Here is a 15,920-nt window from a genome sequence, read left to right as displayed (position 1 = left end):
CAATAGTTTGGTGAAGGCCAAGGGAGGGGGAAGTGGGGGTGAATGAAGGAGAGCAAAGGGCGGGAAAAGGGGACACCTTCAATTATGTCAACATTAAAAACGTTTAATAAAATTATCTAAAACAAAAGGCTTGTAATGATGTTTTAAACTTCTAGCTATGACTCTGGACAAAACACATCAGAAAATGTAATCCTTAGCATACAGCAGGTGCTCAATAAATACCTTTTTGGAATGAGTAAATGAACCAATGGAGATTTCAACCAGGTGACACAGCGTAAGTAGTTTGAGAGCAAAAAAGGGGTCACAGTAGAGGCCAAGCAGGAAGCTACAGAGAAAAAGAGATCTCAGAGTATGTCTCATTTTCAAGAAGCACATTCTTTCCAAATTTCAGTCCACTAGAAACACGATGATGATGGCAATGACAGCTGAGCCAGCCACTTCCCCTTCCTATTTTGGTGTTGCCGAGAGCAAACTGTACGCATTTGTTCAAGGACTGACGGACAGCCTGGCACGACTATACAGCGTACCCCACAGTGCAGCTCGGGGGGCTAAGGATGTGAACAGGTATGAGATTTCAGAGCATTATGAGGTCAGGCTTACTGCTGTTTAAAACAATTAAGTGCTTTCATTTGAACATCGCAGCTGGATTTAAAGGTAACACTGAGAAGCAAGAAATGCTATTGAAGCACAGCCACAAAAATCATTGAAACTTAAGTACCAATATGAGTAGTTTTCCAAAATTACATGAAAATATGCACTAGAAGCTATTAGGGAAATTAAAGAGGAAATGTCGCAAGGTGAACATCTTCATGCGTGTAGGGCAACGATCTCAGAAACGGTGTACATTTGCTTCCGTGCAAGTCCTGTCCCATCGTCAATATACAGAACAGTCATCACTACTGTGATCATACAGACAATTAAAGGACCCAGTGTAACACTGAAACTCAGCTCTCAGCTCTCAGCGTGCGGTTACTCAATCATGATCAATGTCAGTAAAGCAGTCACAAAATTTAGCCTTAGTTAAAAAAAGATTCAGTGGCCCTAACTGGTTTGGCTCAGTGGCTAGAGCATTGGCCTGCGGACTGAAAGATCCCAGGTTCGATTCCGGTCAAGGGCATGTACCTTGGTTGCGGGCACATCCCCAGTGGGAGGTGTGCAGGAGGCAGCTGATCGATGTTTCTAACTCTGTGTCCCTCTCCCTTTCTCTCTATAAAAAAAATCAATAAAATATATTTAAAAAAAAAAGATTCAGTGTTGCCCTAGCCGGTTTGGCTCAGTGGATAGAACGTAGTCCCCGAGGACTGAAGGGTCCTGGGTTCGATTCCAGTCAAGGGCATGTATCTCTGTTGCAGGCTGGATCCCTGGCCCTGGTCGGGGCACGTGCAGGAGGCAACCAATTTATGAGAGATAGATATTTTTCTCTCTCGTTTCTCCCTTTTTGTTCCACCATCTCTAAAAATCAATGTAAAAATATCCTCAGGTGAGGATTAACAAAAGAAAAAAAAGATTCAGTGTCAAAATCAATGAGCAAATATTGAAGATGAAGCAATGGGCATGAGGACTAATATTGACCCCTGCCACCACCTGCTGCTGTTAGGGTTTCCAGAGGCTACCTCAGCTGAGGTCTGAAACCCGACTACTCCAGCTTCCCACAATGGGGCTAGAGCCCACTTTGGTGGTTGTAGCTTGGAGCCAGTTCAAGAAACTTTCAAACTCAAACCAGGCCCCTTTCATCAGAACGACAGCCAGTGGGTCCCGGTGGTGGTGGTGGGGAAGTTATTCCACCCCAAGAAGCGGCTTCACTCCTTAGGCATCTCTGCCCTACCTCTTCCAACCTCCAGGGGGCATTAAGTGCTCTGTTTCAGAAGAGCAATAGGGCAGCACGTCACCACCAGAGACCAGGAAAAGTGAGGCTGTTCTCTGTGATAAGAGCCTCCGGGGATGGCATACTCAGGGGTTCTTCTCTTCTCTTCCCATCCTGTGCTGACCTACTTAGCAGGCACCTAATCCACGCCCCCCCTGGAGGTGTCTAAGACATCCAGGCAACAGAAGACGCAGATGAATCAAAAGCAGGGTTTATTTTCCTACCAAACCCCCAATCCATGTTCCAGCCAATGGATGCAGGGTTAATCAAGCCCCACATAGACTCTTAGTAAAAACAATTATAAATTTCTACAAGAAAAAGGTTTTTAAGTTCCTAGGCATTGAGGAACAGATGAAAAAAAATCACATATTGAATGGTCTGCGCTTTCTTTTATGCATACACACTTTCCCTCCCCGCTGCCTCTTCGGTGCCATGAGGTCCTGACAGCTGTGCAGCTGCACTGACAGTCCTCCTCACGCCCCTCTCTGGTTCTCTAACCTGTATCCTGGTGTGCTTTCAGCTTATAATCTCCAAGCACAGCTGGCAAGATCTGAATGGAAGTCTTCAAACCTCGAGTGCCTACTATTTGCTGGGCACAGAGTGGGTACTGGGCAGTGATTCGCTGGTTCAGGGAAACGGAAATGGGGCCACAGAGGCGAGGTTTCCTCCCAAGCGGCAGGCGGGTGTTTGCTGGGGATTAAGAGAACCAGTTTCTCCTCTACTTCTACCACCTGGGTAGGTGCAGAACGCAGGCCCTAGGAACGGATGGGGTGTCTCTTCCGACAGGTGCTGCTGTGGGAGAGCCAAAAGCAGTTTCTAAACAGCTGAGAAGTTTGTTCCACAATCCACATAGTGATGTGTCTCCAAGGAGCTCTGGGTCATGTGGCCAATGTACGAAATCTTCACTGAAGTTCTAGGAAAAAGAAACCAAGGAGAATTAATTCTGCTTTTGAGATGAAATAAGAAAAATTGCCCAAATAATTTCTTGCAAACTCAGGCAACAATATCCATGTGTCCCATACACATATTTTCATGGTTATGCAACCAGAAACCCAGAGAGTCTTTTTAAATCCACCGAGATGCTGAGACATTCTAAACAAGCATTTCTCAACTGGGGAAGATTTTACCCCACACAGGCTTCTGGCAATGTCTGCAGACATTCTGGGTTGTTACAACGGAGGGGGGGAGGTGGTGTTACTGGCATCTGGTGGGCAGAGGCCAGGGATGCCATTAGATATCCTACTATGCACAGGAAAGCACCTACAACAAATAACTGTCTCAGCCAAAATGTCAATAGTGCGAGGCTGGGAAACCTCACTCTACACCAGGGGTGGGAATGTCCAGTCCTCTGGCCGTATAAGACTCGCAAAATCCTTTGGTCCAGCCCTGCCAAGGCATTAGGGTGAGTTAATTAAATGTTTGACCAAATATAGAAGCTAATTTTTAAGTTGATAATTTTGTATGGCCCTTGAATGATGTTACAAATACAGTAGGTCCTCGGGTTACGTCGGTGATCCGTTCCTATGGCGCCACGTAACTCGATTTTCGCCATAAGTCAGAACCCACCTACATAAGCACCTACGTCACTCACATGGAGCACATACTCAGCAGTAATGAAGTGAAACAGTAAAAAAAATTTAAAAGAAAGATAACAATTCCTGACCTTTACTTGTGGTAAATACAGTAAATAATAAAAAACATAAAGCACATATGTACATACGTCGAAATGACGGAACTTTTTTATATATATAAATAAATGGGAGATCGAGTCCGACGTACCCCGAGGACTGCCTGTATCCAAATGGCCCTTGGCAGAAAAAGGTTCCCCACCCCTGCTCTACACTCTCCTATTTCAAACGTCTGCAGCAGACCCTTGTCATGGTTCTAGGAGTGACCCTAAAGGTCCATGATATGTGGCAGGTAATTTGCGTGGCTAGAGAGACAGTCTGGCCAAATGCTCAGTACTTACACCTGGAGGAAGCTTTCTGTTCTTTACTAGTCTCGTCAGGATTCTAAAGGGATCACAGAACTAGACCTTGTTTCACAGAAAACATTATACATCTAATTATTCACCGGGAGTCTGGGAATTTGTGAAGGGGTTTGGACACAGCATCCAGAGGACACCAAAAGTTTACTGTATCTGTGCCTGAAGGCATAGGCGTCCCCTCTTTGGCTGGGTGCCTTGTGGGTCACACAGGCTCCCCTGCGCGGAGGTGGTGAGCTCACACAGCCTCATGGTCCAGACTCAAATACAGAGGCCGTGGAACAGGAAGGAGAGCAACGTACCTCAAGAAGATCACTATGTTGTGCACCTGGATATCGGGTAATGTGCAGAAGAAGCTAACAAACAGCAAATATAGAAACAGTCAGTTTAGTTAAAACAAAACAAAAAAATGAGCAACAGCAAAAGAGTATGGAGTTACACTGTCAAACGGAGGGGCAGTCAGCCCTGTCTGGGCGCCTCCCCTCCCCACACTGGCTCTCCTGACCTCGGCGCTGCCACGGCTGACTAGTTCCCAATCCCTAGTGTCCTTGCATCCTCCCACACTGAGATACTCTGTTTTTTCAAACCCATCATATAAATGCTGGAGCTTGGAAATGTCTCTAGTGGCTTAATGTTCTCTTTTAGATATTCCAGCACTTCAGTCACACAGCTAAAAACACATCCTCCAAATAAATCTCAAGACGGCCAAAGTCAGGGAGCCAAAGGCTGAGCCTTAAGGCAGGACCAGCCCCAATCAATCAACTGAGTACAACTTTGCATCCCTTTCATCCAGCGGAGAACACAGAGAGAGAACAGCGTCCTTACTACACATAGGAAAATGGTCCTCCCATCTCCGCCTGCACCAGAAAGTCCACCTGTAAAGAAAACACCAGAATTGGTCTGTGGCCAAGCAGGACTGACACAGAACAATACTGTCATTAGCATCTAAAGACCTGGGACCATCCTTCCATCTCAGACACACGTTTCCCTAAGACTGGCCCTCACACAGACTATGTGCCCCTAACAAATTCTTCCCGCCTCTTCCCTTCGGAGAGGCCAGTGGACCTCAGACTATCATTTTGCCTCATCTTGATTTGTACCCAATTGCTTTCTTTTACATATTCTTTTGTTCCTCTAATATTTAAATGCTAGCTGATTCCCCCACCCCCCTTCTAATTTTTCATAATTACAGAGCTCGCCAGGTCTTTCTCATCAACCAGTTCTTATAAGTGGAAATGAGAGGAAAAAGAAAGTAAAGAGGCTATGGCATTCCCACAGCCCCCACTCTTCTCTCAGGCCTATGGGGCGAGGATCCTAAAAACACCGGCATACCAGTTGCTCACTCCGAGGCGGAATGAGAGAGACGTTAGTTGTCATATATGACCCAACCACTGTGTTCATGTACTGAACTTGGCTGGACAGGCTGGTCACTGCCACAGAGTAGAAGTTGGAGTTCCTGATTTTCAGGGTGGCCTGCATCAGGGCAAGGGAGGGAAGAAGTGTAAGTTTCCTGGGTCTGAGACATGCAGGTACACAACCCAGGAAGGGAGGCCCTAAGTCTTACCTTGATGGCGAGGATTACAAGGGAGTCCTGCTTATTAAATGTGACATTCATCATTCTGATGCCGTCATCATCCACAAGGACTGAATGTGGAAATAGGAAGAAAGCCACCAAACCAAATGCCAGGAGGCATAGCAGGACAGACAGGAGGACATACTGCTTGCTGCAAATGACACAGCACATGACCCACGTGGGTAGTCAGATGTCAAGGTCCAATCGGTTAAGATTAAATGCACAGCCAGGACTGACGGGGGCAGGGACAGGAAAGGTCAAAGGGCTAGGAACCACAAACCAGGCAAGAATGAGTGCAGAGGCAGAAGCCTTTGCTGTTTGCAATCTGGGAAGGGACGCTGAAGAGGGGAGCTGTGTAGACAGAAACATTTTTTCAACCCCCAGGACACCTCTGCTCCAATTCCTCCCAATCCAGTTCCTTCCCTGGGCCCTCAGAATGTTTCTAGCTTCAAGTTTCCTCCCCCAGATGGTGATGAGGGAAGAGATATCTTCCTTGAGCAAATAGTATTAAAGGAAATGGAGGAATTGACAAGAACAGATAAAAGTTTTCAAAAACTGGCATTTATATGTATAAAAAGGGACCAGGGATAGAATTAGGTATTAACAGGAGAGAGGCAGGTAACTCACGTTCTCTGAGGGCGGAGTCTCTGATCACTGTGTGGGATCAAAGCCACCAACTCATTTACTTGCTCTATAAAATAACCAAACAATTATTTTGCTAAAATAAATCTCACATGTTAGCAGTACTTGCCTTCACATCGCACATCAGCCTGCCACAACCTATACTTGTTTGGAATTAGACATAGATTCGCATTTTGGGTCTAATAACTAACTAACTCTATAGAGAGTGTCACAAATTACAAAACATGTATCAGTGCTGCCAGGGCAGTGACGTGGAAGTTGAGAAATCTAGGGTCCGAGACATGCAGGTACACTACCCAGGAAGGGAGGCCCTAAGTCTGGCTTTCCTGCATGGCCTTGGGGAGGCATTACCCCTTCAGGCCACTGTCTCCTCACCTCTAATATGAAAGCTTTGGAGGAGATGGTTCTTACAGCTCTAACCTTTGTCATGATCTAAAGCTGTATGACTTCCTGGGAACCAGCTTCGTGACATATGACTCTGCACCTAATCCAGGCTCCGCTCCTGAGCATTTGTTTTTCTCTCCCCACGTGATATACATATTTTTCAGATCTTAGGTTGTTAATGATTCACCATCTGCTCCCTTGAAAAGAAGCTTCCACAGAGCAAAGCTGTTCCAAGTCTTACAAGTGACAACAATAAAGAAACGTGCCTGTCAACAAATCCCACAATGCACAGCAAACTGTGAAAGAGACAACCACAAGCCCAAAGTGGAGTCACTTGTGCTGAAACCCATGACAGTGAACCCAGACTTAATACTTGACCTAATTACAGTTTCAGACTTCTCCGGGAGTGTAATCTTAATCCGTCAGTCTGGAATTTTCTGGTCATGTGGACCCTCTTCATCCTCTCCCCACCCCCACGAGCAATCCCCTTTGCCCGAAACAATCCTTTCTTTTCTTTTGCTAACAACTTTCCTGTTCCACCCAGTTTCTGCCTATAAAAGCATCCACACTGTACAGCTCCTTGGGGCTCCGCTATACTTGGGATGCCGCTCGATTTATGAATCGCTCACTAAAGCCAATTAGATCTTCAAATTTACTCGACTGAATTTTTGCTCTCTAACAAAACCAAAAGTTCCAAGCCAAGGAAACAAAGAACCAAAGAGTGGAAGTGAAGAAAAGAACGGCTTTCAAATACATAAGGAAACCAACAGAAGTTGTGGAACCTGCCCCAATGTATGGGGTCAGCTGATGGCTCCTGTTCAGGGCACCATCTACCGCTGTGACATTCCTGCCCAGAGTAAAGGCTCTGTCTGGGAGCAGAAGCCCAGTGGGTACCTCGGGATTCTCAAAGGTTCTCACCTGTGGGAATGTAGCCTGTCCCTTGGCACGTGAGGCAGGTGATGCTGTCCCGCCCCGTGAACTCCACATATGGGAACTGGGCTATGGCTTCTTCCTGCTCCCGTTCGTCCAGCATATCTTCTCTGTCATCTTTCTTTCGCTTGTGGGAAGGAGGGCGCGCAGAGGCGGAATGCTGAGACCCCATGGCCAGGGTGTGCCACCTGGGTCATGTCCTAGGGGGCGAAGAGTCCAGGTGCATGTTAATGGCCACACTGCACAAGGAGGGAAGAAACCGAGAAAAGGGAAAACACAACAGTGACCAAACTGCTGTTCTCCGTGTGATCCCAAACACCTGTACAACTTCTCCTGCGCCTTCGTTTTGTAGCAATGCTCCCCACCCCCTCCGACCCCTCCGTGCAGCTGGAGGGACTGGTCGCCTCCGCCAACCTGCCCAGCTCCTCGCCGTCCCGGGACTCGGGGCACCCCAGCTCCCACCTGGCCCGGCTTGGCCCCTTCTCCGTCTACTACTGCGAACTCCGTGCCCTCCTCGAGAAAACCTCCGCAACAAACAACCGACACCAAATTAATGGCCAGCCTTAGAGATCCGCCCACTCGCCTGTCAGCCCACGAGGCGGGCTCAGGTCACGCCCCCTGGCGAACAGCGACGCTCGGAGACCACCCGCCCCGCCCAGCAGGGAGCGCAGGCCGCAGTCCCGCACCTGCCAGGCGCGAACTCCCAGCAACTCCTTCCTGGGCGCAGCCTACCCCGCCCCGCCCCCTGCCCGCCTCCGGAGTTAACCTGTCCGGTCCTCTGAGCAGCCGCACTCGGGGCGCATGCGCCCAATGGTGAGCGGCAGGGGACGCGGCCTGCGCGTGCGCTCTTCGCGGCCCAGCAGCCGGCGCCGCTAGAGGGCTGCCGAGTGCGGGGAGAGCAGCGCCCCAAGCGGCCTGGGGGAGGTAACCGCGCGGAGAGAGCGCTGTTACCCAGTAATGTTGGGAAAGGCTCCAGCCACGTTTCCGGAGGAGAACGTCTCTCCGCCCGCCCGGGAGGAATAAAGAGGCTCCGCAGCCAAAGCCACTCTCAACGATTTTTTTTTGAGCACAGAGGCCGTGTAGATGCTGAAGGTACAAAGATGCAGAAAACACGAAAACTGCCCTCCCCTCCCCCAGCCGACCACAAGCAAAAAGACACGCACATAGGGGTTAGAGAACACTTAAAATATATATAAGTTTTTATTGATTTCAGAGAGGAAGGGAGAGGGGGGGAGAGAGAGAGAGATATAAACATCAATGATGAGATAGAATCATTGATCGGCTGTCTCCTGCACGCCCCGCACTGGGGATGGAGCCTCAAACCTCAGCATGTGCCCTGACCGGGAATTGAACCATGACCTCTGGTTCAGGGGTCCACGCTCAACCACTGAGCCACCCTGACCGGACCGCTAGAGACCCTGGCCGGCCTAGAGAACACTTAAAAGGTGGGTTTCTCTGTAGGTACTGCCAGGTCGAGCTTAGCCTGCAAGCAGAAGGAAGTGAGGGCGGACATTAAGCAGTTGAAGTTACTAAAGATGATGCTTGGGGAGAGGAGAGATTCTCAACGGAGTGAATGAGGGGCCTGCTTGGCAATGGAGAGTGGGCTGGACACCTCCGAGTTCTCTGCTGTGGGGGCCGCTACAGTGTTTGGACAGGTTCAAGCCTTGGACTGATGAGAGGGCACAGTCCTCTCATTGCCACGTGCAAGTCCCAGCTTGGAGGGCAGAGCCTTCCCAGCACAATAACAGCCAACAGCTGTAGCTGTAAGCTTGAACCTCTGGTCGGAACACGTGGCCCCACGTGGCTGAGTGATGTGGGCTTGATAGAGTTCAGGTGCATGTAGTTGAGTAGGATTGAAACCCACGAGAATGTTGTAAACATCTTGATCACGCCCATACTTTGCCTTTGCCTCATGGCATCAGCTATAAAATAAAGACACGGCTTGTGGGCGCTGACGCTGTCTCTCCATCAGAGAAGTAGCGTCCCATTGAGACCCAGCTTTCTTCTCTTGTCTGTCTTTTCTCAATCCCTCACCGCCCCCTCTCAGGGTCACTGAACCTGGCTGAGCTGGCATGGCACATAAGGCGCCCTGGGGCTGAGTGTGCCATGACTCTGCCACCTCCAGCTCTCTTTCCTCATTCTCCTGTGGGGAAGGCGGAGGCCTCTGCATCTGTCTAGCCAACTGCCCAACCTCTAATCACCATCACCTCCCTGAGCCTTTAGGATAAGAAGTGCTAAAGGAAAACACATTGCATGACAGTTGAAGACAGTAAGGCAGACTATTCAAGAGGATCATGGCTACATGTGTAGGGACTGCTGCAGTAGGGTCTTGCTGTGAGAAAGAGAGATCGGGCTCAACTCTGAATACTACATGGGCAAATAGGAATTTATAGCCAGGAGCAGGGTGAGGGTCAGTGGATGGGAAATTACGAAGAGGGAACATTAGGAGTAAGGAGAACTCTGGCTAAAGCAACCTAATAGAATTCTCGCTCAAGACAGGCCAGGGTGATCAGACATCGCCTGGTGGAGGCCGAGGGATCCAATCAGATTTAAGGTGATCAGTTATGGAGGGCTGGGAGTTCTCGCTGGAACTGAATTTTACAGTAAGTGCACAGAGGGACCTAGGAGAAGGTTCAGGAGCCTGACTAAAGTCTGGCCAAGCAAGAAATCTTTGTCAGAAGCAACAAGGAGCCATTGCTCCTCCTTTTTCACTTCTGCCCACACCGTCTCCTTCCTGAAATCTGGTCTTCACCTCTCTCCTTGCAAACACCAGACCAGTTTATATTCCTTATCTAAACCAATCTGGTTTTGTTAGGTGCAGCAATATGCTCAATTGAAAATATGCTTCCCAGCCTTTCTTGCCAATCCAAGCCGATAATATGGAAGCAGCGGTTTGTGGGACTGCCAGGAAAGCTCCTTAAAAGGGATGGAGACTCAACTCGTCCTTTGACTTTCCTCTTCTTGTTTGAAATTTGGATTTGATGTTGGAGGTGGGGCAGCCATCTCGTGGCCATGAGGCGAGAAGCGCCTGCTGAGAAAGGCTGGGTAGGAGGAGCCTGGGTTCCTGATGGCCGTTGGGGCCACACTGAGACCCTGGGCTCCCTGTCTTCTGACTTCTCGTTACAAGAGGAAAATAACCACCCCCTCAACACTGTGAGGGGTTTTGGTTGTTTCTCACAGTAGGATGACATCCTGAAAGATACAGACACAGAGGGAAGGGGAAAGCCTGGGTTTTAACACAAGCAGTCTGACTGCTGTAACCACACGCCAGGTAGAGCACACTTCGGTTTCTACCCCTTTAAAATGTCTGCTCTTGGGGTACATGCCCTTAGAGAGAGGGAGGCCACTTGTCTGTCTGAGGCCTGTCTTCCAAGTTCAGTTTTCTTGTCTGAGGACTCACTTCTGACAGGGAATCCGCCTAGGGAATCTGGGGAATGAGCCCATCCTTCAGTGACATGGGTGTCGCCTCACTGTGTGGCCTCTGCTGGAACCTGCCAAAGACAGGGCACAATAAGCCTAGAGTCCGTACTGTGGACGGACAGTATGGAAGGTTGTCTAGGCTGCCCTAGAAGCAGGGAAGCTGAGGAGACAGCGGCCTGATCCACACCGGGTTAAGAGGAAGAGTAGGTGGGAGGAAGGCTGAGGGCTATGGATGCTTTGAATGGAAGAGAAAGAGGCTAAGGCAGGGGTGGGCAAACTTTTTGACTCGAGGGCCACAATGGGTTCTTAAACTGGACCGGAGGGCCGGAACAAAAGCATGGATGGAGTGTTTGTGTGAACTAATATAAATTCAAAGTAAACATCATTACATAAAAGGGTACGGTCTTTTTTTTTTTTAGTTTTATTCATTTCAAACGGGCGGGATCCGGCCCGCGGGCTATAGTTTGCCCACAGCTGGGCTAAGGGCTGGGGCCTATAGGGAGGAAAAGCAGAACCCTTAAGGCTTTCTGACAATCTGCTTCCAAACGTGTGTCCAGGACAGACGGACTGAACTCTCCGGTGTGGCTCTTATTTCTCCTGGTCTCCCCAGCACCCAGCGCAACACCTGGCACACAGTAGGCCCTCAGTAAATGCTTGCAGAAAGACTCAGCCCAAAGGCTGGCCAGCATGGCCCGGGGGGAAGTCCCAGCACCCACCTGTGCCATCTGGGAGGCAGTTTTAATTGGGCAGCACATTCCTAAGGAGACACCCATCACTTCTCACCTGTGCCTGGCTGCCAGCTTTATCTCATCATCCGGTTATGAGCAGTGAGATTTCTGCAGACATGAGCTCACTGGGGCTCTCCGGGTGGGCCGGGACAGAGCGGGGCCAGCTGGGGGTCCCTGCACCCCCAGCCTCCTCAGTCTCCCCATGTGCATTATGTCCCCCGGGCCCCACAAGTTGAGGGGAATAAAAACCTCAAAGGGCTGCTGTCCTGAAAGCTCTGAGGGGCAGGCGGAGGCCAGGCACCTGCTCTGCACCCTCTCTGCTCACACACAGGACAGGACGGGGCAGGGGAATGTCTAGGACTGGGTTAACCTCCCTCTGCCCTGAGAGGGAAACGGGGGGCTTCGCGTTGAAAGCTCTCTTCATGTTCCTCATTCTGCCCATGTATTTACCCCACAGTTGGGTAAACTTGCTTAAGGATAAATGATACCCAGTGAGGGAAAGAATCAGGACTGAGACCAAATCTGCTGTGTCCTTATTTGCTGTACTTTACAAAGGGACTTGCTAGAGCTTGGAGAGGTAGGGGCAAAGCCAGGTCCTAGTCCCACTGCTGCAGCCACTGTGGTACAACAGGGGGATTAAGGGCCACGCAACCCTCTTGTGTAATGGATTCCGTGATTATTGTAACGTGAATCAGAGATCTCAGTGCACAAAGCTCCAGCCCATGTGCTGTCTGGGTGAACAGAAGACAGTCCCATCTCTGCAGCTCCGGGTTTGGTCCTCTAAGGGAAGGACGGGGGAGAAGAGGAGACGCCGGTGCCTTGCATTTAAGAACCCCTTACAGCAGTAGAGCGCTTTGCCACTTACCGGGCACTTCCATTGCTGGGAAGCAGCTCATTTCCATTTTCTACCGCGACACAACCAGGGGAGCGGGCTGCCCAGCGCTAGCGGTAAGGTCAGAGCTGGATCGTGGGGCTTCTGCTCCCAAGTCCTGTCTCTTCCCACTGTGCTATTTCCTATGAAGAGCGGTCACGGGAAGGACGTTTACAGACAAGTTCTGGGGAAGGAGTGGCGCAGAGGGAGCTTAGTGACGTAAAGGGGTCTGGGTGGGGGCTGCGTTGAGTGCTGTGCGCAGCAGCTGTAGGCAGGTGGCTCTGCTCAGAGAAGTCCCCGATGAGGGGGACTCGTGGGGCTGTGGGGGCTGTGTGTTCCAGGAACTGACAATTCACACAACCTGGTAAAGGCGACCCGTGAAGTCCATCAAGATGGCCTGCCAGGCCGGGGTCCCCTCAGCCCCTTCCCTGAGGGGCATAAGGAGGCTGATTGGAGGGCCCCCATTTACCTGCTCGGGGATGCGCCCCAGAAGAGCCAACACAGCGTTCTGTTCTGGCTGCTGTGGGAGGTAGGACTCGTCCTCCCAGGCCCAGGTGGACAAAAGATGTTCTATTTTTAATAAATAGAAACAAGATTAGATCGGGTGCGTTTAAGTCCAACTCAGAGCCCCATCCTGACGGGCTGGCAGGGAATTTAATCTCCTTGGTGATCGAGGCCGCCTTCCCTTCGCCGAGGTCACTCAAGGGTCCCGGAGACTCGCTTCTTGGAGCCCAGGAAGCAAGGGAAGGAAGGGCCTCTCGCTCCGCCCACCGGTCACGCTCTCTCCTCCTTGTCCAGCACCACGCAGGCCTCCGATTTGCGTGTCGTTATTGCTACCCCAGGGCCCAGAATCTTTGCCCAGAGCTGGTGCCCAGGGTCGGGCATGCCCAGCGCAGCCATTCCCACAGCCATGCCAGGGAGGTTCTCTGTCCCCACGGCCCTGCCAGAGGGCTCCCCCGGAGGTCCCGCCCCAGCGGAGCAGGCTGCCTCTCTCCCTGCTCTCCTCCTGTTTTCCTTTCTCCCTTCAGTGGCAGCTCAGGAAACCTGGCATTGCCTCTCCAACAACTGAGCCATTGGTGGAAGACAGTTCAAGGTGGTGTCTTAAAGTAACTTTTAAGAAAGATTTCTGCCCCCCGGGAATCAAAGTAACGCAAAGAGCTGTTCTCTCCTTGGAACAGGGGACAGAGACACAGGGAAAACCCACACACAAGCTGACGCCTTAGGGAACACCTAAGCTGGACTCTTGCTGGGGGCGGGGGGGGGGGTGCAGGGAGGCTTGCAGGCTGAGGAGACACTACCCGGCCGTAAACACCAGGAACCGCGTCCCCAGGCTCTGTGTGATGGCTCTGGGGGCCTTGTTCCTTAATAATTGCCAACGTCCCTGCCCCGGCCACCTCAGATGAACGCACACGCTGTCACATTGGCGTACGTGCTGTACCTCTGCAAACTGTGTAGCCCCTTCTCCCCCCCAGGAATTGCCACCCCTGAGCACCTCTGCCCAAAAGTTCTGGGCCACCTCCTGAGTGGGAACTGGGCTAGGGGCGGGCACTGTCAGGGCAGGTGTGGCGGGAAGGCGGCCTGTGCTGGAGACTTGGGGAAGCTATGCCTGAGGGTATCCAGGGGTGGGCTTGCTGATGCTAACTCTGCAGTTAGTGTTTGAGGAAACCCACGCAATGGTCAGCCAGTCTCTGTGGTCGACCCCCTCCTCCCCGGCGCTGCCTTTCTCACCCACGGTGCCAGCTTCGGGGACAATCCTGGTGGCTGAACAGATCCACACGTGACTGTCTTCAGAAACCGCCACTCAACCCCTGTCTGTGTGTGCTGCGGTGCTGGGCACGGTGCCTGGGGCCTCAGCCAGCAGCGCCTCTGCAGCCTCCGCCACTGAGCAAGGGAACACCCTGTGCAAAGCAGCCCGTGAAAAGCACCGCGGGCGGGGGGGGGGGGGGGGGGGGGGGGGGGGAGCGGGGAGGGCGTGGGAGGGCTGAGGGAGCCACAGGCAGAGCCTGAGGACAGAAGGCGGAAATGAACTCCAAGAGGTTTTTAGGAAAACCAAAGCAATACCCAACCCCATCCCAAAAGTCAACAGTCTGAATAGCTCCTGGTTCCTCCTCCCCATCCACAGGCACAGTTAGCTCCAGGCCCTCTAACATTTTTTTGCCTAAGCAATGGCAGTAGCCTTCTGAGTAGGCTTTTTGGCTTAAAAAAATGATAATTTACTGACTATTGTGTGTTACAGTAGGTCCTTCTGCACATTATCTCAGTTGGTCCTCTCAACAGCTCTGCAGGCTGGGCCTCAGCCCCCTGTGATGGATGTGGCGTCTGTGGCTCAGAGAAGCGAAGCCGCTTGCCCAGGGTCACAGCTGGGTTACAAGCGTCTTTCCCAGCCTCGGCCCTTCCTCCGCACGCATTGGTCTGTGCTCTAGTCCCGTGGTCCTTTCCTAAAGTGCAGATGCGGTCCTGCCATTCTGCTTCTTAAAACTTCCGCTGGCTCCCCAGCCGCTGCAGGGAAAGACCAACCCCCTCCCACAGCTTGCAAGGCCCTCTCCCAACCACACACTCCAGCCACAGAGGACTATTTGTAGCTCCCTAGACATGCCGGTACTTCATGTGCCTGCTCGCTCTGTCCTCTCTGCAGACGATATTCTTTTCTCCCTGCCCCACCCCACTCCACAACCCATTTCCTGTGCCCGGAGAGATCCTGCACAACCGTGCAAGCCCAGCCCAGAAGTCACTCTGAAATCTTCCCTCCAAACCCGTCTCCCGCCACCCCTGCACACACACACTGCCCACGTCAGTGCCGCTGTCCCACACCTGCCTGTCTCCTCCTCTGAGCTCTTCTCTAGTGTCTGTGCTCTCCTCACGCTATAGTGTCGCCTGTGAGCCTGCCTGGGTGTCCAGTAAACCCCCTGAGGGCTGGGATAGTGTCCCTGGAGCTGAGAGAAGAGCCTGGCAGAGAGTAGGAGCTTCAGAAATATTTCATTGATTGAATGAGGGAGCTGAGTGAATGGATGCGGAGCTCCTTGGGGCAGGGACAATGTCATAGTCACAGGACACAGTCTGTGTTCCCATCTCGTGGCAAGTGCCTGGCACCCAGTGGACATGCAGTCAGGGTGAATGAATAGAGACCAAAGGAGGAGAGAGGATGGAGGGGAGGAGAGTTGAGGGAAGATTGGGTTAGACAGCAGTGCAGGCCTGGGCACAGCTCTGTTCCTCCACCAGGGGGCGCCAGAGGCCCGGGAGTTGGGGCCTCAGCCTTAAAACCCACTGAGGTGTGGGTTGGTTGTTTCCCTCCATAGAAGGGTTCATGAGGCAGCCAGGATCCCAGGGAAGGAGCCCACCCAAAGCTGGGTTACCACAACAGCGAGCCGAGCCAGGGACTGGCCTGGCCTGTCCTTGCCTGGTAGGACAGGAAGCAGCCAGCTCCCTGTTGGGGAATCAGGATACACCCAGATCTGGCCCATCTTGGGATAGACAGGGCCTTGCAGCTGAAGGCTGTGGCTGGAGTCAAATTGGCCGAGAGCTGG

General features: G+C 51.6%; 1 protein-coding gene across 7 annotated transcripts; it reads right to left on the bottom strand.

Annotated features, from left to right (window-relative positions):
• Window positions 1–2,059: 2,059 nt before the first annotated feature.
• TMEM106C (transmembrane protein 106C) lies at window positions 2,060–8,121 on the bottom strand. Of its 7 annotated transcripts, none has more exons than XM_023756303.1 (8): window positions 8,064–8,121; window positions 7,366–7,577; window positions 6,049–6,112; window positions 5,413–5,572; window positions 5,181–5,321; window positions 4,674–4,723; window positions 4,151–4,204; window positions 2,060–2,777 (listed from the first exon to the last, which is right to left on the bottom strand). In XM_023756303.1, exons 2-8 carry the CDS (start codon window positions 7,547–7,549, stop codon window positions 2,681–2,683), a joined length of 750 nt encoding a protein of 249 aa, XP_023612071.1. In that variant the 5' UTR covers window positions 7,550–7,577; window positions 8,064–8,121; the 3' UTR covers window positions 2,060–2,680. The 7 variants fall into 7 exon arrangements, with proteins under 7 accessions (XP_023612071.1, XP_014313676.1, XP_006091540.1 ...); XM_014458190.2 differs by having other exon boundaries at window positions 7,366–7,616; window positions 8,064–8,116; XM_006091478.3 differs by having other exon boundaries at window positions 7,961–8,102.
• Between the last annotated feature and the right edge of the window lie 7,799 nt (window positions 8,122–15,920).

This window comes from Myotis lucifugus, unplaced genomic scaffold (genome assembly GCF_000147115.1).
Source record: "Myotis lucifugus unplaced genomic scaffold, Myoluc2.0 scaffold_91, whole genome shotgun sequence".
In the NCBI taxonomy this organism is placed as follows: Eukaryota; Metazoa; Chordata; class Mammalia; order Chiroptera; family Vespertilionidae; genus Myotis; species Myotis lucifugus.
The sequence above is the reverse complement of the archived record's forward strand: the minus strand, read 5'-3'. Positions and strand labels throughout refer to the sequence as shown.